This window comes from Pogona vitticeps, chromosome 6 (genome assembly GCF_051106095.1).
Source record: "Pogona vitticeps strain Pit_001003342236 chromosome 6, PviZW2.1, whole genome shotgun sequence".
In the NCBI taxonomy this organism is placed as follows: Eukaryota; Metazoa; Chordata; class Lepidosauria; order Squamata; family Agamidae; genus Pogona; species Pogona vitticeps.
In genome coordinates, this window is record NC_135788.1 from 83,276,492 (window position 1) to 83,301,940 (window position 25,449).

At 42.1% G+C, this 25,449-nt stretch overlaps 1 protein-coding gene across 5 annotated transcripts in view; it reads right to left on the reverse strand.

Moving 5' to 3' along the window:
* ANKRD17 (ankyrin repeat domain 17) overlaps positions 1 to 25,102 on the reverse strand; it is a 142,176-nt gene extending 117,074 nt beyond the window's left edge. For 4 of the 5 annotated variants that reach the window (XM_078377710.1, XM_073004025.2, XM_073004022.2 and 1 more), the window contains exon 1: positions 24,422 to 25,031. In XM_078377710.1, coding sequence (XP_078233836.1) covers positions 24,422 to 24,883 — 462 coding nt within the window. In that variant the 5' untranslated portion in view covers positions 24,884 to 25,031. Of the gene's footprint in view, positions 1 to 24,421 lie in introns of all 5 variants that reach the window. The other variant, XM_073004024.2, reaches the window with a different exon arrangement.
* Between the last annotated feature and the right edge of the window lie 347 nt (positions 25,103 to 25,449).

The window sequence follows — 25,449 nt, forward strand, 5'->3', positions numbered from 1 at the left end:
TTCGGACTTTTGTTGGCAAGGTGATGTCTCTGCTTTTTAAGATGCTGTCAAGATTTGTCATCGCTTTCCTCCCAAGAAGCAGGCGTCTTTTAATTTCGTGGCTGCTGTCTCCATCTGCAGTAATCATGGAGCCCAGGAAAATAAAATCTGTAACTGCCTCCATATCTTCCCCTTCTATTTCCCAGGAGGTGATGGGACCAGTAGCCATGATCTTAGTTTTTTTGATGTTGAGTTTCAGCCCATTTTTTGCACTCTCCTCTTTCACCCTCATTACAAGGTTCTTTAATTCCTCCTCACTTTCTGCCATCAGAGTGGTGTCATCTGCATATCGGAGGTTGTTGATATTTCTTCCGGCAATCTTAATTCTGGCTTGGAATTAAGATGTCCTATGTTTAAAACATAGGACAACACTAAATCCTTTACACTAGGAACTTAAGAGGCCACATTTTCCCCCTCAGACCTTAAGTGGATCCCCCCTCAAGTGTCTGATTCCATAACTACTACCATTTTCACAGATTTTATAAAAAAAATCTATCTGCTGCAATTAACAGCAAAAAAAAAGCTATCTTCATCAATTTCGTAAGAAGCGGAGGAAACGTTCTCAACTCCTTTCCCTGACAGCTTCATACAAAGCCCAGCCACAGACAACATCTCATGTGGCTTTCAGGGCTAAAAAATTTGTGTGACACTGGCTTCAAACTACAGTGGGTAACAGAAATTTCTCCCAGTTGTGCTTTACTAGAGGCACGCTTCCAAACACAGAGAAGATCTCCTGCCTCTGGTCTAGCCATTGTGGTAGTAGAGATATTCACAGCAGTTGTCTACAATGCCAATCCAAGTTTCAAGCTTTGATCTCAATTCTGGAATACAGATTTTGGTTCATTACTTGGCACTGGATGGCAGAGATCTCAGAGCACTCTCCTACCCAGCCTTTAGATTCTGATGAACTACAGGAAACCTTTAAATTTCATTTTGATTCTGTTTTGGAGGATGACTGCGATCTCTGTAAACAACAACAAGTACAGCTTGCCTAAACAAGGCGGCAAGGGAAAGGATCTCTGTCTAAAACCTGAGTTTTCAAGGAAGAACCATGTTTTAGCCATTTTATGTAATCCAAGTCTTTCTGTTTCTCAGATCCCTGGAGCAAGGGGGCCAGGCAGAGGCCAGGAGCTTTCCAGGCTCCCCACCCCCGCTCCGCCACCACTCCGGGACCGTCAGGGCTGGAAAGTGAGGCAGCCGCCCGAGGCCAGGACCCTTCTGGGAGGCACTTTTGTTTTCGGATGAAGGAGCGTCTTCCCTCCTTTAGGAGAGCTCAGGATCGGACCCCTTTAGGAGAGGACACACACAGGAAAATGATCCAGCCCAGGGAGGAGGATGCTCCCCAGGGGGACGGTGTTCAGCCCCAGGCGGGGCCCCAAAGGGGAACAGCCCCATTCCTCGGGGTCACAGACACTTCCCTCCGGCCAGAGTGGGTGCATCCTCAGGCCCTGCCTCAGTGGGTTCCCTGCCCAGCCACGATGGGTGCCCAGTGAGGCTCTGGGCTCCCAGCCCTGTCATTTCGGAGGGGAGGGCTGTGGGGTGCCTTAGAGGCTTGGCTGGGGACCTTCCCTGCCTTTGGCAGTCCCATGGGCAAGGTTGGAAGGGGCAGACATGTGTGTCGGTGCCCAAGTGGAATGGACCAAGTGGGGGGCCCCACCCCAGGCTGGCAAACTCCACACTCATTGTGCCCCCTCATGATCCACGTTCCCAATCCTGGGAGCCTGGAAAGAGGGATAGAATTGGCCGCCGAAGGATCCCATGGACCCAAATGATCGCAATAGGGCTGTCAGTTAGTCAGTTTCCACTGGTAGAATTTGGACTCTTCTTTCTCAGGAAGCTGCCCCCGTTGCAGAGGAGCCGATGGAGTGGAGGCCTTCTGTCAGGATTTTATTCTTTTGGTGAACAGAGAGTTAAATTTTAATACTGTAATGAAGTGCAGAGTTGGGAATGTAGAGTAAAAGCCAATGTAATGACTAACAGCATACAGGTGTAACAAGATGATGTAATGCTTGATTGTTAAGCAAGACCAGCTGTAAATGGTGAAATGTGATTGGTTGCTGTGGGTATAAATTTAACAGAGACAGAACAGACCTTTACCACTCAGCAGTAAGTCTGGTGGTCATTTGCTTCCATGTCATTGCTCTGAATGTTGTTATGCCAAATGTATATTGCCCTGTATATATGTGTAGCCATATATACTATATTATAACCACTAAGAACTCTCTCATGTTGTTTTCTCCCCACGTCTAAGTCTCTTACTTTGCTAAATTTAAGTGGGAGGAATTGAAGCAGTCTGATAAGAGGCTCTGTATAACTAGTGTCCTTAGTTTTCAAGGTTCGTCTTTCAGCGTGCTCTTGCCAAGCTTCACATTCAAGTTTTCTTGAGGCTAGAGCCTCATTAAGTCTCTGGAGTTTTGGCCCCATGCCAACACCTTCGTCCAATGTGGAGGAGCCCATGGACTGGAGCCCTTCGTAAGGCAACACCTCTATCCGGATGCCACCTACAAATTAAGTATCTCTGCCACACATCAAAGGGGTCATGGACTGCATGGAGAAACTTTTGAAAAAACACAACCTACAAACAGTATTCAGGCCCACCACAAAAATACAACATGCTGATCACCACAATCACCCATTTCCTGAAAAGGACAAAAGTTGATTCCACAGTTATAAATACTCAACCATCCAAAAAAAAACTGCACCAGAGCACAGACAGAGTTCTGATTCCTGTCCTCTGAAGATGTCAGCCACAGAGACTGGTGAAACATTAGGAAGAACAACCTTCAGAACACGGCCAAAGAGCCCAAAAACCCCACAATAACCATTGGACCTTTCCTGTTTGTCTACGTAAGGTCTACATGGGAAGAAAGAGAGGGAATAAACCCTCTTCAGCCGCATATGAGAAATGTACAAACAGTTTTGAGAGAGAAAGGAAATGCAGGGAAAATTCAGAACTTGGAGTTTGGAATGTGCCCCATTACAGCCTCTTATATTTAAAAGGCTTCATTCATAAATACTACAGAATAGGATAGGAGTCCTTATGGTTACCACACATGGCAGCACCTCCAGAAAAGTTCAACATGGAAGAGCACAGGACCATAATCAAGTTCCTGTTTCACCCCCAGTCCAAAGGAAAGCTGCGAATCAGATCCCTGATGAAATGTCACAAACCGTGGGGGACAGCGGCCCTTCCTGTGCAACAGGAAGCGGGATTGTGCCGGCGGAAGGACCTTGAACCCAATCCAAACCCACCACAGCTGGCCAGTCTTTGAGTTTGGAATGTGCCACATTACAGCCTCTTATATATAAAAGGTTTCATTCATAAATACTACAGAAAATTATAGGAGTCTTTATTGTTACCACACCAAATAAGGGAATTATTCGTTATTTGTTACGAAGCTAAAGCCTTAAAAAACTAAGGGCCCTTTTCTTTTTCTTTCCCACTTGCTGATCAAGAAGCCAACGACTAAAAAAAAACATTCGTCTTTTTCTCCTCTTACGGTATTTTGGAAAAGCTTCTATTTTAGAACAGATTGATATTCTCCTTCATTTTACACAGATTTCCCCATTGATTGGGGAAATCTACAATTAACCATGATCGGCAGAATTGCAACCATCAAAGTTGATTTTCTTACTCTAGTGATTCTGAAACAATGAATATTTAAAGAACTTGATCAGATTATATCTAAGTTGGTTTGGCTAGGAAAGAAACCAAGGATAAAATTAAAGTCACTTCAGGACAGGAAACAGTGGATGGGTCTTCCTAATTGGCTGTTATACGATAAGGCTGCCTCATTAATGTGGATTAAAGATTGGATTTTATGGGAAAATCTAATACTGCTAAAATTGGAAGGTCATGATATGAAATGGGGGTGGCATGTCTTTTGTACAGTAGAGTGGATGACTTTAAACAATTCAATAATCATATTTTGAGAAAAATCTTTATTATGGTCTTAGACCAAAATTCAAAGACAGAAGTATGTCAAAATACCATGTTGGGTAACGTCAGTGGAGGCATTTTCTCTTCCAAACTTGAGAGAAAACAAGAAAATCTTAAGGTATGTTGTTGTTGTTTAGTCGTGTCCGACTCTTCATGACCCCATGGACCAGAGCACGCCAGGCCCTCCTGTCTTCCACTGCCTCCCGGAGTTGAGTCAAATTCATGTTGGTCGCTTCAATGACACTGTCCAGCCATCTCATCCTCTGTCGTCCCCTTCTCCTCTTGCCTTCACATTTTCCCAACATTAGGGGCTTTTCCAGGGAGTCCTCTCTTCTCATGAGATGGCCAAAGTATTGGAGCCTCAGCGTAAGGATCTGTCCTTCCAGTGAGTACTCAGGGTTGATTTCCTTCAGAATGAATAGGTTTATTCTCCTTGCAGTCCAGTGGACTCTCAAGAGTCTCTTCCAGCACCACAATTCAAAAGCATCAATTCTTCAGCGGTCAACCTTCTTTCTGGTCCAGCTGACTTCCATACATCGCTCATGGAAAAAACTATACTGTAGCTTTGACTATGCGAACCTTTGACGGCAAGGTGATGTCTCTGCTTTTTAAGATGCTGTCTAGGTTTGGCATTGCTTTTCTCTGAAGAAACAGGTGTCTTTTAATTTCATGGCTGCTGTCACCATCTGCAGTGATCATGGAGCCCAAGAAACTAAAATCTGTCACTGCCTCCATGTCTTCCCCTTTCCAGCAGGGGAGATCTGTACGTACTGCCACACACCGAGGCCATGGCTGTGAGGATGGTCACACAGCCAGGTTGGTGACAGGATGATGGGATTCGTCATCCAACAGAGCCGCTTTCCCCATCGCTGCCTCTGATGGCTGAAAGCTGATGCTTTGCATGCGCAAAGGAAGGTTTAGCAAACATTGGATACTGACGATTTTAAGGATGCTGCCCACGTAAACAAGATGCCCCCCCCGACTCTCCTTTGGGCGCATCATCCCATTTTCTTTTATCTGCTACTGACCTCTGGTGATCACACACCAGCTTCCCTTCCAAGCCAGTCTTCAATTCCGGATATAATGCTATCTTATTTGTGACTAATTTTGTTATGGACGACTCTTTCGCAACAGATTTCAAAGCAGACTGTATGGATATTTAAGGAGTGGTTTGTACAAGTTCCTCTCCCCCAGTTCCTCCTCCATGGCTGAGCAGGGATTAAAACCTAAGTCACCTGAGTCCACTACTCTACCCACTACACCACACTATGAGTCACATAATAAATAGAGAACGCAGCCCTCTTTTTATGTCAATGTATTGTATGCAGGTTGTGGGGTTCGCTTGTTATGCTTCACCCAGAGTTCTGTGAATTTGGCTGGTATATAAATTAAATAAATAACAACCATTTGAAATCTTGACCAGAATCCTATTGGTCATTTCCACTGCCTTTAATGTAAACCAGGGGTGGGCAATTAATTTCTATTGGGGGGGCACATGAAAAATCTGAACTGTGTTTGGGGGCTGAACTAACTTTACTTTAAAATAAAATGAAACAGTGATGCTATGATTGTTTTTATTTTAAACTTAATCTTCACAAATACTAAAGAGGTTTTTGCAGTATGTTAAAGATAAGCAACTGATCAACTTTAGACAAAAAGCTATAAATGGTTTTGATGTTCAACTTGTTCAGTGAGAGAAATTCAGTCTGTCTTGGGCTTCACAAGTGCTTGAACACTGGACTGGAGCGACAACCGGCGGGCCGGACAGGGGCTGCTCGCGGGCCGTATGTGGCCCTCGAGCTGCACTTTGCCGAGGTCTGCTGTAAACCATAGCAGCAAACTTCTGGATAGCTCTGTGGTGTAGGCATCTAGCTGCAGAACCAAAGGTTGGGAGTTGATTCCCCCACAGTGCCTTCTTGACAGGGGCTGGACTGGATGATCCATATGGTCCCTTCCAGCTCTGCAGTTCTAAAATGAGGATGATGGTTCCTAGTTCATGGTGCCTATTTTCCACTTGGCACCAGAGTTGTGTGTCTTGTGTATAGAAAGCAACACAGGACTTGTGAATGAAGGGTAAACTTTAGAAATATCCAGGATGTGAATCCCTGAATCCAGCCGTCTGGAATCTGGCCGGCTTCCTCTCCTCTTTAGGGCTTCACCTCTCTCTTCCAATTTCAAGCAGCTCAGCGATGAAACAGAAATGTGGTGCCCCTTCTGGCATATGATCTCTTAACGTTAGGAGGGGGGACTGCAGTGGAACCAGGTGTGGGGGCTCTTGTTTCCTGCCTCAGGTGGCAGGAGAGCGTGGGCCACCCTCATGAAAAGCTGGCCTGGCAGCTAGTAGCACCGAACATAGGTTGCTCTTATTTTCTTGACACTCTCCAGAAAACCTGCTTCTAAATCTGGAGCCCTCTCAAGGCGAGCACCCTGGGGTACAGACCCTGGCCACCTGGTCCTATTTTGAGCTTTGCCCCAACGGCTTGATGGGAGGCAGGTCTGGCTGCAGGGCTTCACTCCTTCCTTAGCCAGTAGGGTGAGTGCTGTGGACTGGGTGGTGTGGGAAGAGTTGGATGATGCAGATAGGGTTGTGAGGACGAGTCGCTGGAATCCAGAGGACTCGGGTTCCTTTCACAGGAAGAGTGTTTAGAAACTTTAGCTGGTTCAAAATGTTCCAGCCAGACTGCTAACTACAACAGTTCCATCGGCTGCCAGTCTGTTTCTGGGATTAATTCAAAGTGCTGGTTATGACACATAAAGTCCTATATGGTTTGTATCTAGGCTATCTGAAGAATTGTGTCACTTCGTATTAGCCTACTCAGCTTTTAAGGTTTTCTGGGAATGTTCTTCTCTTAGTTCCATCACTTTCCCAAGCTTATTTGGTGAGGACATGAGAGAAGGCCTTCTCAGTGGCTGCTCCCAAGCTTTGGAATGCAAAGACCTTTCTCTTCAGGCAAACTTTTAAGAAATAAGTGGGGATCTTCAAAACACTGCATATATCAAAGATACTGTATTATTTTTAAGAATCAATTTTATTTTTAATCTTGATTAATGTTCATTTTTTAAAAATAGTATTACATAATATTTTAAACCTGTTACTACTGTACTGTAGTATCTGCCACTATTCCTTCACTATTGTTAACTAACTGCTTTATTTATGTTTGTTTCAGGAGTGGGACAACCACATTTGTAGGGGAAAATTGTTCAGTTAAGGAAATCAATTTTATTTAGGGCTTTGAGATTTCCCCAAAACAAAAATATGGTGAAGGTTGAAAGTCGGCATGGGGTGGAAATCATTGAGGAAACTAAAAGTGTTGAATTACAAATCTTGTTCAATTACTTTGAAGTTAACACATAGCCCTGGCATTGTGTTGTTTTTACTTCTTCATTCCAAAGCTGCAGCTTCCTCAGCCCCCATCCTTCTAAAGGCTGCTTTATATGCTTTCCTTTTGATTGTTTCCCCCCAGGATGCATGGCAACCAGAAGGCTTGTAACTGGGAAACTGATATTAAACAATGAAATATATTGACTTAATTTACGGAACTAAAGTTGGGATTATAATTTTGATATACATTATATTGTTACTTTTAAATTAACCCTGGCCTTTTTCATATTGAGAAGTACTAAAACATGAATTATCCAACTTTTTACTATCACACAGTCTTCAAATTTGGAAAATGTACAGAAGACAACCAAAAGCATCATGGGGTAAACCTACTCTCTTACAAATCAGAAAGTTAAAGGAAAAGGCAAGTAAAAGGCTTCAAGACAGAAAAATAAGTATCCACAAATAGCCTTACAAGCCCACCACTAGCAAGAACATTTCTTGTTCTGGTGATAATCTGAAATGAAGGACAGCCATGATCATCTTCCATCCTTTAAGCAAGCTAAGGAGTAGAAGAGGAAGGGCTGTTGCACTCTGTCTCTGGGAGGTTTAGAAAGTGACCAATTATTACTGCTTATTGAAATAGGGACAAGTTCCCATTCTTCTCCTCAGAAGAAGATAAGAGATCAGCTTTCTCCCCACAGTTTTACGGCATTCAAACTTTGCATAGTGTTAGAAGACCATGACTTCATCTCTAAAGGTGGAGTCATCACAACAGAAAATTTTGTCTATCTACCAAGACTAGTAAGTAATAATTTCTTGATCAGAGCAGAGATGCCGAAAATCATGCATGTTATGAAGAATGTGGACAGCTTTCTTCTCTAATACCAAAACCCACCGCCAATCAGTGTAACTGAACGACAGCAGAGTTAGAACTGATGAAGAGAAGTTCTTCAGAGTTAAAGCTATGGAATTTGCTTGCTAAGGATGTGGTGTGGTCTATCAATACAGACAACGTTAAAGGAGAATTAAATAATATTATGGAAAACAATTCCATGGCTACTAATTACAAACACATGCTACTCCAGAATCAAAGAAAGGATTCCCAATTTATGAGTCACTAGGTAACAACAGCAGAAGACTGCTACTCTCCACTGTTCTGTCCTTCCATGCATCACTGCAGCAAACAAGGTGCTAGATTAGACAAGTCTATGACTTGATCCAGCAGAGTTTTCATATGTTAATGATAGAGAACATCACCTCATAAAACATGGGGCATCCTCTAAATTGATGTGCTGAACTAGTTGTTAAAACTAAAGAGTCTGTTGATATATGACCTAACAAAACAGAAAAAAAAAACTCAGATTCACAGATAGTACCACAGTTTAGGCATAAATACAGAGATCAGGACAAGGCTCCTGTAGCCTTTCAGATGATTCTGAATTGTAATTCCTATTATTCTGAAACTATGGTAACCTTGTGGATAGGCACTGGAGTTCAACAATGTCTGGAGGGTTAAAGTTCCCTCCTCTCATATTGATGTATTTAGAGTGTAGGCAACAGAATGATAATCTTCCACCATTTATTAATTCTTTCAAATTAACAAACTTCACAACATTTTCTGTTCAATTCTGTTATCTAAAATTCTTTTCTTTTTTTCCATTTTGGCCCCAACAAAATCAATTTTAGACAAAAGAATTTTCTATCACTACAATAATACAGAGATTTCATAGCCTTTTTGTTTGGGGATTTTAATAAACTGCCCTATAACCTTCAAGGTGAAAGAGTGTGCAAAGCACCACTCCCTTGTCTCCTTCACTAAAACATCTTACAATGACATTGTCATTGAATGAGCCATGAGGTGGGGTAGGGGAAGGAAACACAGTTTATTCCAATATGCTTGGCTGCCTATTTATTTGTTTGTTTGTTTGTTTGTTTGTTTGTTTGTTTATCCCACCTATCTGGTCTTGCGACCACTCCAGGCGGCTTCCAAACACATAAAACAATATATAAGTATAACAAACAAATAAACAAAAAAGAATTTTACATCAATAAAACATTCACATTCTACCTGTTATGGATAACAAAATTTTCCTGAAAGGTCATCAAATACCAGACCAAATTTGGGTGCAGATCAGAAAATTATCAGGCCAGGATATTTACACTGCTCCTGCAGGAGCTCTTCCTCAGGAACTGACTTTAAAGTGCCCAAGAGCTTCACAGGAGATGCCTGAAAGAGTAGGCTTGCTCCCTTACCAACAGTGGTAGCACATCTGGCTCCAGCAAAGTACAACTGTTCCCAGAAGTATAAGACTTACAGAGCAGAGCAAATTAACAAGGCTGAGACCCAAAGGACAGGACCGGCCTGTCCTTGTTCAGAGTTAATTCCCTCCATTCACATTAAAATCCAACACATGTCTACAAAGAAATTTAAAGTAAGGGTGAAGACAGTGAAAAATAACTGGCTGTATCCACTGCTCATTCATTTGTATCATTTGTATTAAAAGCACCCTTGTCCAATTAAGAAATACATCACTTTTTTTTGCCCAATAATAAGCAACATCAAGAGCATTTGGGGAAGCTACCACGAAATATTCCATGGTACAGACTGAGGGCCATATTGTATACTGACATAGATGTGAAACTGTCTTTTCTTCCCCATACTCACAAAAGGTTGTATTTGTGTAAAAACAGCAGAAAATACCAATACTATAATGTGGAAAAAAATTACCCACATCTTTAAAAAAACAACCATACTTGAATATTCAGGAGTGGTATTCTACAACTAACAGAGTAACAAACTGGACAGTAATGAAGGGAAAACAACCTATGAGATAGGTCCTCTTTCTGGAATGAAACAAGATAAACCCCAATGGCACTACTGTATGGAAATTACGGCAGACAAGGAGAAATTTAATGGGAACAATTATTCAAAAATATCAGCTTTTAGTAAATAAGAAATGGCTACATATTTAAGAAAGCTAAGCTCTGACAGACAACAGTTGTGGTATCTGTTCATGAAGATTTGGAACATACACAAATAATATGCTTTTAGCAAATGTTAAATGTATAAGATTCAAGACAAGTTAATTCCACTGCCTGGAAAATATTTTAGATGCCTAAAGCTATACATCATGGGTAACCAGGATAACCCTCCCTTAGATGCATATCTTAACCTGGTAAAGGGGTTTGGCTGTGTCTGTGAACTTTAACGTACTGCCATCAGGAGACCAGGCTTCATCAGGTGGGGTTTTGTCACGACGAGAACCAGTTGGGTTTCAGGCAAGTTTCTGAAACCGACCAGGTCCCCTCGTTTCTGCCTCCCAATGGGTGGGGGGAGGACGCTGCAAGGTAAGTGGTGTCTGAAGCAGCAGAGATGGCAAAATGGGGGAATGGAATCGGTGAAGGGTGGTTTCCCCTCCAAAGTCACATCTGAGTGCACAGACTGAGGAGAAAGTCATCTTAGCAAAGAGCTGGGAACACCCCAAGCAGAGAGTGAGGGAGTGCAAAAGGATGTTGGAATAAAATCTTAAACAGAGACTCTGAGCAAGTTAAAATATTTATTCATGTAAGGAAAATCTCCATGGACTCAAATAACTACACAGAAAAGAGATAGATATAAAGAGTCACCAAAATGAACTTTACCTTTTTAAAAATCTTACTATCATGGTAAATGTGACCCCCCCCCCCCGCTTGGATCAGGAGGAGAGGAGGAGAGAGGAGAAAAAGGGAGAAGGGGGAGAAATCTACCTTGTCACGAAAGTAGATCAATCTAAGATAAAATTCCTTCTCCCATGGCTATCTGAAATATTGATATCAAATCCTATTTACATTAAAACATTGTGGGTCCTTTAAATTTTTACTGTTGTGACTTGGCAACTGTGAGAATTTTCAACCCTGAGGAAAGTTCCACCCAACTCTTGGATTAGATATCTAAACAAGACTGAGAAAGAAAAGTACGGTTACAGTGACATCTGCTGACAGAAGACCTAAAAAGCACTCCTTAAAGAAAGAAAAAACATCTGCTGACAGAAGACTTGAACATCATCCCTTATGTACTTAATTTAGGAAGGAGGGGGGAAAATCAATATGGTGACAAAAGGTGAAAAAGAGAGAACTCAAAGAGGCTCACCAGCACAAGAACAGAATCTCAGTGGGTTATTGAGGCAAGAGTTATGTAAGGACTGGCAACAGAGTATTCAAGAGACACTATCTACAGGGCGACAGGAATTACAAGGACTGATGGTTCAGCTATGTGTACAAATGAAAGACTTAGGGATGTAAATGGTTGATATTAAAAATCAAATTACAGAAAACAAAAAAGAAATAGCAAGAATAGCTGGGACATCAAAAAGAATGGAAGAACACACACACACATACACACACAAATATTTGTGTGTGTGTGTGTGTGTGTGTGTGTGTGTGTGTGTGTGTGTGTGTGTGTGTGTGTGTGTGTGTTCCATTTTAAAAAGAGGCCGGTGGCCAGACCATTACAAGTCTAGACTCCTAGTATGGTCGCTGAATGGTCACAGCTGAGGCACCAGACTAAGACGTATCCACACTCTTCAAGGCAACTACAGGGCAGTAGTGTTAGCTGAAGGTGACCCTTAATAATGGATGCAATGGTGGTGACACTTCAGCTACGTTTTGATAGTACCACCTAGAAGGTGGAAATAGTAAACTCCTCCTGGACTATCATGAAAACCTTATACTGTACAGAAATACAAAATTCAAAATGAAACAGTCATGCTTAAAGATAAGACTCCTGGGTCAGAAAGCACTCCAATACCTGTAGCTACTGGGGAAGATCAAAGGAAAAGTATAAATAGCTCAGTAGTTAATAACACAACTAGTTAAAGCCAAAATGACATCTAGTGGCTGATGTGCACAGAAAGGAAAGTCCAACACTTCACAATACATACAATTGGAACATGGTACCTGAGAAGCATGAATCTAGGTAAACTGGAAACCATTTAGAGAGTCAACATAAGTCAGAGGTGACTTGATAGCACACAACAACAATCTGAATATGTGAATAATAATGACCCCATCTCTCAAAGGCAGAATGTGAATGCCTGGAGGTCAGTGCGGAAAACGTAAAAGAAAACTAGTTTCATTTTTTCCAGAAGAATTTATTTATTTATTTATTTATTTATTTATTTATTTATTTATTTATTTATTTATTTATTTATTTATTTATTTATACATACATACATACATACATACATACATACATACATACATACATACATACATACATACATACATACATACATACATACATACATACATACATACCCCACCCATCTAGTCAAACTGACTAGTCTGGGCGGCTAACAGCGTATAATATAAAATAATTTGAAATATAAGAACAATGTAACACATCAATAGACAATACTCAAGATGGAAGAGAAGAAAAGTAAATCAAGTAGTGGCTGGAGGGAAGGCTTGCCTAAACAGCCAGGTTTTCAATTGGCCTTTGAAAATACTCAGTGAAGGGACCGTGCGGATCTCAGAAGGGAGGTTATTCCAAAGGAGAGGAGCCACTGCCGAGAAGGCCCGGTTTCTTGTTTTTTCCTTCCGGGCCTCCCTCAGCATTAGGCTCCTCAACCTCACCTCCTGGCTAGATCGAGTGATATGAGTAGATTTAGGTGGAAGGTGTTCCACCAGATATACTATATGCCAGATATAGTATTAAGATATACTTTTTACTATAAATTCTGGTCAACCTTAAAAAACGCTGCAGTCTTTCAAGAGAAAAATATTTCAAGACAGAATTCTACTCATTCAATAGGCCAGGAACTGCACAGTGTGAAGATCTGCTTATAAGACAGTTCATAGAATTAGAGAATGATATTTCTTGTGCATGTTGTAGACAAACAGAATACTAAAATCCAACACACTTTTCTGCATCACTTGGGTAATGCCACCTTCTCTATAGGAGCATACAGTGAGGCCTTCAATGCCTGTGGATTGCACATGCCTTCCTCTTATGATTTTTTACTGTACTTTGGTGAAGATAGTCCAAGCAGGAGACAGACCAGTTTCTGTCAAACAACATACTTTGTTTATTTCATTAAAGAATGTGCAAGTTTGACTTCATTTTTCCTACTTTTCGTATCCCACAAAGATACTTACAGTACATGCACTTGGATAGCATAGAGCAGTGGTCAGGAAACAGGGGTAAATTACCCCAAATGGGGTAAAAATGAAAATCTTGGGGGTAATGAGGACGCGACCCTAACCCTCTTTCCTCCTCCTCCTCCTCCTTGTCTGCCCAGAGGGGGGTCCCTGGCAGCCCAATCGCCCTCTTCCCACCCCCTTCTCTGGCCCAGCTGCAACCGAACCACTGGCTTCCTTCAGTGGTGCCTCCACGCTGGCCAGCCGGGCCTGGACGAGCCTCTTGCCCTCCGTGCAGGAGCTGTCATGGCGCTTTGACAGTGAGGTCTGCGGCCGCCTCGGTGAGCAGCCGCTGGAGCCGGTGTCAGAGCAGGAGGCGGCATTGAATGCCCCCGGGGGAGTGAGCCACCTGCTGCTCTTGGATGGTCACCTAGGAGCTGCCCACCGACAGAGAAAGGGAACCGCCCCATGGGGCCAAGGACTGAGCGCAGCCCCGCCAGGCAGCGGCAAAGGAGGTGTCGGCGGCAGCAGGTGGTGAGGCTTCGGTGGCGGCGCTCAACTGGCCAGGTGTGACCAAGATCCTTCCTTTCAAATCAAGGGGGTAATGTCGGCGTTTATAAATTTTTTAGGGGGTAAAAGGTAAAAAAGTTCCCTGAACCCTGGCATAGAGGGTACCAGTTTGCAATTCTCTCATCAATACATGGTACAGTGGTGCCTCGCATAACGATTTTATACGGTGCATATTATTTTCTTTAAAAACCCACATCGTTATGCGAATTCATCGCTAAACGAGGCACTTGTTAAACGAGGCACCACTGTATACAATTTTGCTTGCATAAAACTAAGGATTTTAGATATTTTAAACTTAATGCAATTATATATGCCAATCCGGTTATGAAATAAATGTTCTCTATTCATAAAGGACTAAAAACAAGTGTATAACTACAAATAAAACAAGTATATGACTGCAAATAAAAACTGAAGATAGTTAACTTTTACTATACATTTTCATTTTTCTCCCTGTAGGAAATGCTACTCTTCTTCCATAGCTTTAACACTCCCGAAAATTTTACATTTCTACTCTGATATTAAGAATAAATTCATTAAGGTTCTATAATTACAGCAATATAAATGGCACAAAGCTTTGCAAAATGGTATAAAATGAATAGATTATATATACGCCTCTTTGTCTCCTTCCCACTTGATGTCTGCTACATACACTCCCTTTTCTTATGGGGGATGTACTACATCAGAGTCTACTTTGACCAACAGCAGAGACCAGGCAGAGAGGGCAAGGTAATGCGTTTCTCAACAGTAAGTGCTGAGGTCTCGCGTCCTTGAAACCCATTAGTAGGGTCAAGCCTGGGCCACAAACTCATTGCAGAGGGAATGGCTGCAGGTGAATAATCTTGAATTAACTTCTTCAGATTAGAGATCAAGGGTTCAATCAGAGCTATATAGGGCAGTACTGGCCTTGAAAACTCAAGAGCTGTAGTTTCAGTATGGGGTTGCACCCAGGGATGGGGCTAGATCTTCAGATGTCAATAGTAGGATGCAGGAATAATCAGCTAAATATTAACTATGATAAAGCAAAGTGTGCTGCTTGTATACCGCCCCATAGAGCTTCAAGCACTCTCTGGGCGGTTTACAATTTAATTATGCAGGCTACACACTGCCCCCCCCCAGCGAGCTGGGTACTCATTTAACCGAAGAAAAACCACCACAAACTAGACTTAGCTAGAAATTTATGGCAATTCAATTGAACAGTCAGGTTCTTATAAGCACCTGGATACTGTATTTATTTTCACAAATCCTCTAACTGGGTGGTGCATAGGGAGCTTGCCATGGCTAGAACTGAACATTGCTCCAAAACAATACTATATTTCTTCTGACCAAAGGGGATAAGTATATCCCTGCTGTAGTGGAGGTTTTAAAGACCAAATTAATTTTCCAGCTTCTGTGTAGATAAACTGACAGTATGGGCAGTATGGGCAACTAATTTGAACCCATCTATCGAAAAGCTTCAGTCCTAATTTTTGAGATTTATTCTGGGAGCTGGAGGTGGGTTTATGCTCACCAATAGGTTTGGTCTGGAGTGGTACCCTATGCTATTGGAAGCAATTATTCCATAGCAAAACTGATGATTCTTATGAAGCTTTGACAATGAATGACTCATTTGCCCCCTCTTGGGAAAAGATATGGTTCAAAAAACCTCATTGTAGAGCACTGTAAACGTAAAAGCACATAGGCCAATTTCATAATAAAGCAATGGACTTTGATACTAACAGGCAAAATCAGCTAGTTCTGTATAACTGGTCCTGAAATTCAAATGTTAGGATTATATACAGTGGTGCTTCGCATAACGATTTTAATTGGTTCCAAAAAAAAAGTTATGTGAAACATCGTTATGTGAAACACCATTTTCCATAGGAATGCATTGGAAAACGGTTAATCCGTTCCAATAGGCACGGATTGCCGTCCTTAAGCGAAAAAACCCATAGGAAACATCGTTAAACGATACAATGTTTCCTCCATTGGAATGTATTGAAGCTGACTCAATGCATTTCAATGGCTTTGCAAAGTCAATTTTTGCAAATTTAAGTGTGTCATAAAAGGATCAAAAATGGTTTTAAATGCTTGGATTAGCTTCTGCACCCTCTAAAACGGATGCAAAAGTTAATTTGGCTTTGATCTGACTTTTCGTTAATTTATGGTGAATTTTTCCCCCCAACTTTTGACAGCTGTCATAATCTGACAGCTACATTGTTTCCTATGGGGGAAGAAAAAATTCACAAAACATTAACGAAGACTCAGCAACTGTTCTAAATGCTTGGATTCGTTAGAGGACCCCCTAAGTCGTGTGCAAACCTGATTTGGCTTTGATCTGAACTTTCGTTAATTTATGGTGAATTGTTTTCTCCCCCATAGGAAAGCATGGAGCTGTCAGATTTTGACAGGTCCATTGGTTCCTATGGGCCGAAAAAAAATTCACCATAAATTAACGAAAAGTCAGATCAAAGCCAAATCAGGTTTGCACATGACTTAGGGGGTCCTCTAACGAATCCAAGCATATAGAACCATTTTTGACCCTTCTAAGACACTTTTTAAATTGAAAAAAGAAACATCGTTAAGTGAAGCAGGGGACCTAAAATCGCATTCGTTATGCGAAGCATGGTCCCAAACTTCGCTAAGCGAAAATCGCCCATAAGAAACATCGTTATACGGTGCATATTATTTTCTAAAAAAACACATCATTATGCGAATTCATCGCTAAACGAGGCACTCGTTAAGCGAGGCACCACTGTACTTTTTATAAATATTTATAAATATTTTTATTTAAATAAACTGGCAGTCCTTAAGTGCAGGAGAGCTTTTTTCTTAGCAAGAATCAATGCTATGTCCTCAATGCTGATGAAGGATGCTTCTAAGTTATACCTCATGACCAAAGATTATGTCCATATAATATGGGATAGAGTCCATTGCACATATGCTTTTGTATTTTACTTTTTACAAGAGGCAAGGGATAAAATATTGCATCCAATTATGGTACAGTTTGGTTGTTGTAGGTTTTTTTGGGCTGTTTGGCCGTGTTCTGGAGGTTTTGCTTCCTAATGTTTTGCCAATTTCTGTGGCTGGCATCTTCAGAGGGCAGGAGCTAGAACTCTGTCTGGTAGAGTTTCCTGATAGACTTTCTGGAAATATGTCTGAAGAAGAGTAACCCTTCTGTTGCCAATGTCACAAAATGTTTAAATATTATAATTCATATTAGACCAAAGATGCTGGTAGAACTTAGTCTATGCAATATCTGATTACACATGATTCTTTTGGATTTGTTGACTTAAGTGTATATGCTCTTTATGACTGATTAACCAATAAACATCTCACTTAAACAAAATATGTAAACAGGAAATGCCTGTGGAGGCACTTCCAGTTTTGTTTCCTTGGTAGGGCTGAGTTCAGGGGACTTTCCCAGGTCTCACAAAATGAAAAGTACTGCTCTAAGAGGCCTTCAGGAGCAAACTATCAACACTTTTTGTTTTAAAACTTTTTAAAGGGCGGGATTGGGTACCATGAGGGACCATAAAAATGTCCAGGAGGGACTTTTGTATCTCACAGGCTATACTTTACCTACTCCTATCTTAGGCTGATGGGCAAACTACTACTATTCCTTGAGATGTCAGATCTAGCAATAGTGACACGTTTTAGTTATATATAATTATTGAATGTGCACCATATGGGACTGGCTCTAAAAATGTTCAGAAATTTCAGTTTGTGAACAATTCTGCAGCCAGAAGCAGTTATAGAGCATATATGTTTACTTTATTGTTATAATAACTTTACTAGTTCTCAGTCCATTTCCAACCCCAATACAAAGTGCTATTATGACTCACAAAACCCTAAATGACCTAGGACTAGGTTATCTGAATATTCAGCATCTATAACACAAACCTGCCCTTCTACAACATAAAACTGCACAAGTGTTAGAATCTGGAGGGGAGGCACAGCACTGTGTCTGATCAGTTTAAAAACACATTTGGTAGGGACACAGGGAGAAAAAACTTTCTCAACAGCTGCAGAAGAACACCTAATCTCTAAATCCATTCCCAAGAATGCCTATCAAGCCCCACTTTGCTAGCTGTCAAGGTCACAAACATCTAAAGATGCTCTTGTTCAGAAAACCATTTGGCCTATCTAGTAAAGGCAATTTCTGTCATCAGCTGAGAATGCTATCTAAACTGCTTCAATTTCTGAATTACTTATTTGTCTCCTATTTAATTCTCAGGCACAATATTTGATGCTATAAATAGCATTGTGATTATTTTTTACTTTTATAGTTCCAGAGATGCTGCGAATACAATATATTAGTTAAATGCAAGGTAGAAAACATGGGGCCTTTAATATATGTGCAGTAATCCAGTATTATACTCACAGCCTATGAAACCTTCATTTAAAGCAAACACGCTCCTTCCTTTAAATGGCTTGTAATTGTTTGCCAATAATTCCTGGGAGCAGGTTTGAAATGGGGATTTTGGTGACATGAATTTCAGCACCAGGTCCTAGGATAATGAATTTGGCTCCAGTTGACTGAAACTGCTTACCCTTTTTTAAAATAAAGCAATCATCATCAGTCAGAAAAGGAAGATAAGATGCAAAGACATTTCCTGCTATCAGTAACAGTTTATCAAACCATGAAGAATTCAGATCCAGGGTACTTGAAAGACCATCACCCTGAACACCATCCCCACATTCACAATCAATAGGGGATGTCCATTTGCCCAATGTTGGAGACAAAGAAGCATCAACTCTGTATAAAACTGCATGAGCAGAAGAATTTCACAAACAACGCTATATAACATTATGATACAGTTTGGTTGTTGTAGGTTTTTTGGGCTGTTTGGCTGTGTTCTGGAGGTTTTGCTTCCTAATGTTTCACCAATTTCTGTGGCTGGCATCTTCAGAAGGCAGAGTGGGGATCTATTAAATCAGAAGGATACCTCTACTGGATGCTGAGCCACATAATGTATAAAGCATCCCCTCCAGTCACCCCTGAAATTAGAATAAGCTACAACAGGGGGAAAATTGTAGGAAAAGCAGCAGGAGGGATCCAGAGTGATTACATGTTTCCATGTAACTCCAATCCTTAACAATCCTTAATGAGTATGCTAGTTACACCCATTCAGTTGCTATTTTTATCACTATCCACATGTTGATGTCCCTCCTGATGAATCAGAACTGTCATTTTCCAAAGTCCTATATCACAGGGTCTTCATGGTCAAGAGGGTCTTCCCTTCATAAAGAGATTAAAAAAAGGGTGAGAGGAAGCATGGAGCTAGTGTGCTGTCTCCCTTCATGTGCCTCAGATATTTCCAGTATACAGTTAAAAACGCCTAAAAAGATGCCACCCAATATAACACACTTTCTGAAGAAGTCCACCTTCTAGAGACACTTTGGTCCTATGAGCACCTGCTGAGTACAGGCAAGAGTCAAAGCATGGAGGCTCACTGACTGCAAAAGAGGCAGATGATGTACATAACAATCTCATATACCAAGATCCCATGGATAGCGGAAATTTGTGATGCTGATAGGACATAAAGACACGACAAAAGAAAATAAATTATGTAGCCCACAGAGAGATAATTTCTGAACCATCTTCAGCAAACTTACCTACCAAAAGGACAGGTCAAGAAAACCTTTGATCATTTTATTTTATTTTATTGTATTTTAAATCAGGATAAGCAAGAATGTTCAGGAATAAGGTGCAACTAAATTAGGCACCATGTACTTGGGGACAGTATTCATATTCCAGTACTATATGGCCTGTACAAAGTTTTCTTTCCCTATCCTCACTCCCTTTCTGGGATTACCACAGAGAGGGGGTGAGGCTGCTAGAATAAGGAGTACATCACTGTCTTTGTGATCCCCAGCAAACTTGTACTGTTGTCTCTTGCTTCCCTTTCCCAGTACTTACTGTGCCCCTTTAAAATAAACTTTGTAGCCCCAACTTTCACCTCTTCTTACGAGAAGATACTCTTTCCAAAAACTTCCAAATCAACAAGCTCCTGCAACTCCATAACAATGATAGACAGATCTCTGTGGCTTTGCTGGTTCGTTCTTCTCTTTTTTTAAACAGCTAAGGTTCATTTACACACAGACCGGAGGACTGCACAGAAGGCAGCAACTGGCAATTTCAAATCTTTCACTTTCCCCAAGTGTGTAGTGCCTTCTTACTTCCTTCTGCAGATGTGAACATTAGGTGGCTTGCCAAGCCACATTTTGAGCCTTCCAAGACCCCTCCCAAATATTTCTTTTATCACTAAAATAAACATAACTGAGCAATCTGCCACAAAAAAATAGTAGCATGATTCCTAGTGGGTTAAACTTATACCAGTTTGTTTAGAATTGTTCAGTGGTTCACTGCCATTAAACAACTATTTTCTTTATTCATATAAATTCCCAAGCAAACTGGAATTTGGCTCTTGTCCTGGCCAAAATCTACCCCCCTTAAACTGCATACCCATTTGTAGGCCCTCTTCTCTCTAACTCGTTCATATCTAAAAAGAAAGAACACAGTATATAAAGTGCACTCTAATTCCCCTTTTTAAAATCCTATGAAGACAATTAGAATGACCATTAACCATCACAACAACTGTGTCATGAAAGGGCTCTGCTGCATGGAACAAAGAAAGTATGTGGTGGATTTCTTTGTGAGGAATGAAAGACTGTCTCCTGGCCTCTATAACCCTAGTTTTATAAACTGAGACACATTGCATTGTGGCTTGCCTGGAAAGTGGAAACAATACCTGATTTTCAAAAAGAAACTAAAAGGGAGACTTAAAGGAAATAACGGCACATGCTATTAGCCCTTCTCCTTAATTCTGTGATAGATAAAGGATCTCAGATGCAGCCCTTCTGTTCTATGGAACCACAAGAGTCACTCTACATTCTTTCTAGCTGGTAGAAACTTTTTGTGTATTATAAAGCCCAAATGTGAGCTGTGGGCTTCTGGTAGCAGGCCCTCAGAAATGATACTTACAAACTGAGCAGCCATGTATGTACAGGTACCAGTATCACACAATGGTTCCCCTGTTTTCACCTCATCCGACAGCAAGCATATCTTGCTGAGTCATAAGCAGTCCATAAACTTTAGCACCCCAGATGGTAGATCAGAACCTACTGACAGATCCCAAGTTGATCTGCACTTGATCAGCAATAGCTTTTGATTTTCAACTGTGAAAAAAATTACACGAACAATTTCTTTAAATTTATTAGATTTCTATCCCACCCATCTAGAGCAAGGTTTACTTTAAATGGCACTCTTATTCTAAAAGGCATGGCAGAAATGAAGAAAACTTAGGACAATTGGGGCTGTTTTTTCCCCTGCAACTGAATACTACAAAGCAGCAAGTGAATACTAGAAAAAGGTTGATTCAAAGTGCACGCTTCAAAGGTACTAACTGACCACATGGTTCCTCATGGTTCGTTATACTTTGTCTACATATATATACAGCCTTGTTGATTCTGGTTCTTCTATCACAGCAGCAGGTTTGGAGCAAAGTGGAAGTGCCAAGGTTGTAAACAGCCATTCATGGGGGGAAATGGCATCCAGGTGACTATTACCAAAATTTTACAAAGATCTGATCCTTTTTTAGACCAGAAACAACTAACACAGATGTGATGGGTGGTTTAATAATATTTGTGTTGCACAGTAACTTTTGTGGGCTTATCTCAAGGACTGATCAGTGCTATCCATCGTACTCTAAAGAAGTGAGGCTCTACCTACGAGAAAATCTATCTCCTTCTCACATGTGCTCTTACAACTGCAACAGGCCACTCTTGATTTTCTTGGTGGCAGCAGAGAATTTGACTGTCAGGGCCTCAGTATAAAAACCATGAAACTGGTCATCTGAATTTTTCCTTGGAGGCAATGAGACCCCTAGAGATACTGCAGAATTCTAAAATATGTTAATTTCTATGTTTGCACCATACTCAATGACTGTCTAGCAGACTTTTACATCCAACATGCAGATGTGCAGTCACTAAAATATGAAGCCAGTAGAAGTAATTTAAGGGACAGAATGTTAGGACTGACCTCTGATTTGTCCTATATCTCAATTTCTCCTTATGGTCATGAAGTAAACAAGCCACTCATTCACAGGACTGCAAAAATACAAAAAGGTAGGGAGCATGCCTTGCAGTGCCAGAAGCAATGGCTTTGCTCTAGCAGGGGGTGCACAATATCTCTAACTTTGACAGCTCTACAACTTTGCTTGAAAGTTTCAGCATATTAAAACTGAAGCCTGTATCTACCACCAGAACCAAGTTTTTTTAAAAAGTGGTAACACCTTTCTTCTACTGAAATTGACAAAAACTTACAGTTGAGACTTTGTCAAACCAATGCAAAACTCCTCATTTCAACCAGAGGAGGATTTGGGCAGACTGAAAAACTATTTTAAATCTCACATTTACTTAATGTGTTCCATACATTTATCCCCTTTATGATCCTTTTGGTCAAATCACAAAAATTATAGGCTGTAATTTCTTAACCAAATTCCCTAAAATTATTAAGTACCTTTATCAGTAGAAAAGTTTGATTTTTAAAAACATGTGAATAAACAAATTGCACAACATGAGATGGCAGAACAGATTAGTAACATGCTAGGTAAATAAGCATCTATAGATCTATCTGGGAAGCACTGGTTTAGAACTTTATGCTTTAAATTGTAAGTAATGCTTTTAAATTGTTCCTGAAGATAAAATGGAAGCCAGTACAGATGAGGCAAAGTTGGAACAACATGGCCAGAAAATCAGTCTCCAAAAATGTATCTGGTCACTACATTTTGCATCAGCCAAAATTTCTGAATGCTTTTTAGATGTAGCCCCATGCAGAACATGCTACAGTATACCTTCCCCTGCCCATTCTGCTCTCTGGTTGACCTATGGTACCTCTGACTTGTCTCTATTAAGTCCCAACTTATTAGTTCACATCCAGTTTATTACTGCATTCAGAACCTCCACAGTTTCCCTAATATTAGAAGGAAAAGAAACTGAGACAGGGATATTATTCACATACTGGTAAATATGGCGTCAGACTTCATGTTAGTTTTTATTCCTGATGATTTATTTCAGACAGCTGCCAAATTGTTCTTTGACTAATAAACAGAACTAGTCAGCACTAGTTCTACCAAAACTCTCTGCTGACTTCTGATGGAAGCACTTGTATTAACAACAACTGAATCTTAACTTTTTGTTAAATTATATATGCTCTAGTTATATACGGCTGATCCTGCAAAAGAAACACATTCCATACAATTTCCTCCTGGCAATTAAGCTATAAATTATGTACATATGTTTTGAAAGCACAAAATTTTACCAGATCTGTTACAGTATAAATAACTGGTACCATTATAAAATAGAACAGAGGCTTTGCTCCTTCAAAAGGTAACATTTGTGTCTCCTGTAGGACAGAAATCAAACATGCTTTGATTGGCCAGGAGAGGAGTAGATGTCTGCCCAAGAAGCACCTGCACTGTGAAAGCATGAAAATAATGTTCTCCGGAAATCTGCATCAACACTTACCTGGAAGTAACTGCAACTGAATCAACTTACAAATAAATAGTTACACACAAACAATTACATCATCTTAACAAACAGTTACTGATAAGTCAAGACATCTAAGGTAGCATATGTTCTGTAGTCAGAACCTAAGGCCTACTTGGAATCACACTTCATTAAATTGAAGTGTCAGTTCCAAGTACAATGTGCACTCACAGGACTGGGCTCCAAGTGAAATACACTGGCTTTCAAGAAAAAGTTACAGGAATAAGTTCCAAGTTCACCGTGGACAGGTTGTCTCAGGCTACTTGCAAACATCTAGGTCGCACCGCCACCATTCTCCCTATCTACAGCCATACAAGACTGCCAGTGCTGCTTCCCAGGATACCAAGAGGAAGAACAGACTGACACGTGATGCAACACGGAGGGAGCAAATCCAACTAAACTCGGTAGGACTTAGAGCTCAATAAACGCTCACAGGATGGGCTATAAAGGCATCAGATTGTTGGCAACCCCAAATAACGCCAGCTTCGATGCATTAAACCGGCTTAGCAACGAGCTTGTATCTTAAGAAAGGCGGAAGAGAAAGGGAAGGCAGGCCACCCTGGTTCAGTTCCCCCCCCTCCCGCACCCCGCCGCCCCTGTCAAGGCTCTCCCCCCCTCCACACCACCTCAACGTCCTGTCGGCTCCACCTGCGTCAGGCAGGCAACGAGGCTCTGCAAGCCGCAGGGCTGCCCGTGTCGTGGTGCTGGACTCTTCTTTCGCCCAGCACGGTGCGGCCGCAGCTGCTTCTGACGCCGTCATCCGCAGGGGCAAGGTTACGAAACCAGGGCACAGCCGGACCTCTTCCTGTCCTGCCACCAGGGCGAAAAAGCGGGCGGGCGCGGGGGCGGGAGATAGTGGGGGGTGGTCTCGCCTTTCCCTCCCAGCCAGCCCTGTCACCTACCTCAGACACTTCCTCCTCCTCCTCCTCCTCTTCATCCTCCTCTTCCTCCTCCTCGTCGTCTTCGTCGTCGTCTTCGTCGTCGTCGTCCTCCTCCTCCTCTTCCTCCTCCTCTTCTTCCTCGTCGTCCTCCTCTTCCTCTTCGCTGCCCCCGCCGCTGCTTTCGCTGCTGCTGCTACTGTGGCCGTTGCCGCCGCCGCCACCGTTTTCGACACCCGGCTGACGGCGGCGCCGCCGAGCCCAACTCCGTTTTGGCGGCGGCTGAGGAGGCGGCTGAGGCGGCGGCGAAGACGACGACAGCGGCGGCGGAGGTTGCTGCTGTGGCGGCTCGTTCTGGAGCAGGAGGTCGCAGACCCGTGCCAACCCCTCGGCCGTGGCCTGGCACGGGGAGAGCGACGAGGAGTCGGGCTTCCCCTCAGCTCCGCTGCCCTTCACCTCCGCCCGGGCAGGAGGAGGCGGCTCCATGGTCGCTCGCGCCACCGCTGGGCAGCTGTCGTTCTCGGGTCTCTTCTTCCCTCTCTGCCGGTCACCTCCAGAGCCGTCGCGGCGGTGAGAAACTCTCGCGAGATTCGCAGGCCGGCGGCGGGGCCCGACCCGGCTCGCTCCTCTAGCCCTACCACCGTTCTGAAGTCCGCCCCTCCCCGGCTTTCCGTCAGCCCCCGACGTCTTTTCCGCGCAAGCGCACCTACACCTTTTCACAGCCGGAAAAGCATGAACAGGGGGGGGGGTTCTTTGCTCCCCGTTCTACGCATGCGCCCAATCTCAGGCTTCCGGGTAGTGTGGTTGCGTCATTACTCTGCGCCTTCTAGAAATTTTAGGATTTGAGGTGTTGCTGCGGAGTGTTTGTCGTCACTGCTTTCGTTTTGTTGCTCGTTTGCTGGACGGGAATGTGGATGGGCAGGGGAGAAGAGGGCGCGGGGCTTTTAATGAGGGGATTTACTGGCAACATTGAAAACAAATGAAATATCTTGTAGTATTTAGTTAAAGGTCCCCCTTGACATTTAGTCTAGTCATGTCCCACTCTAGGGGGC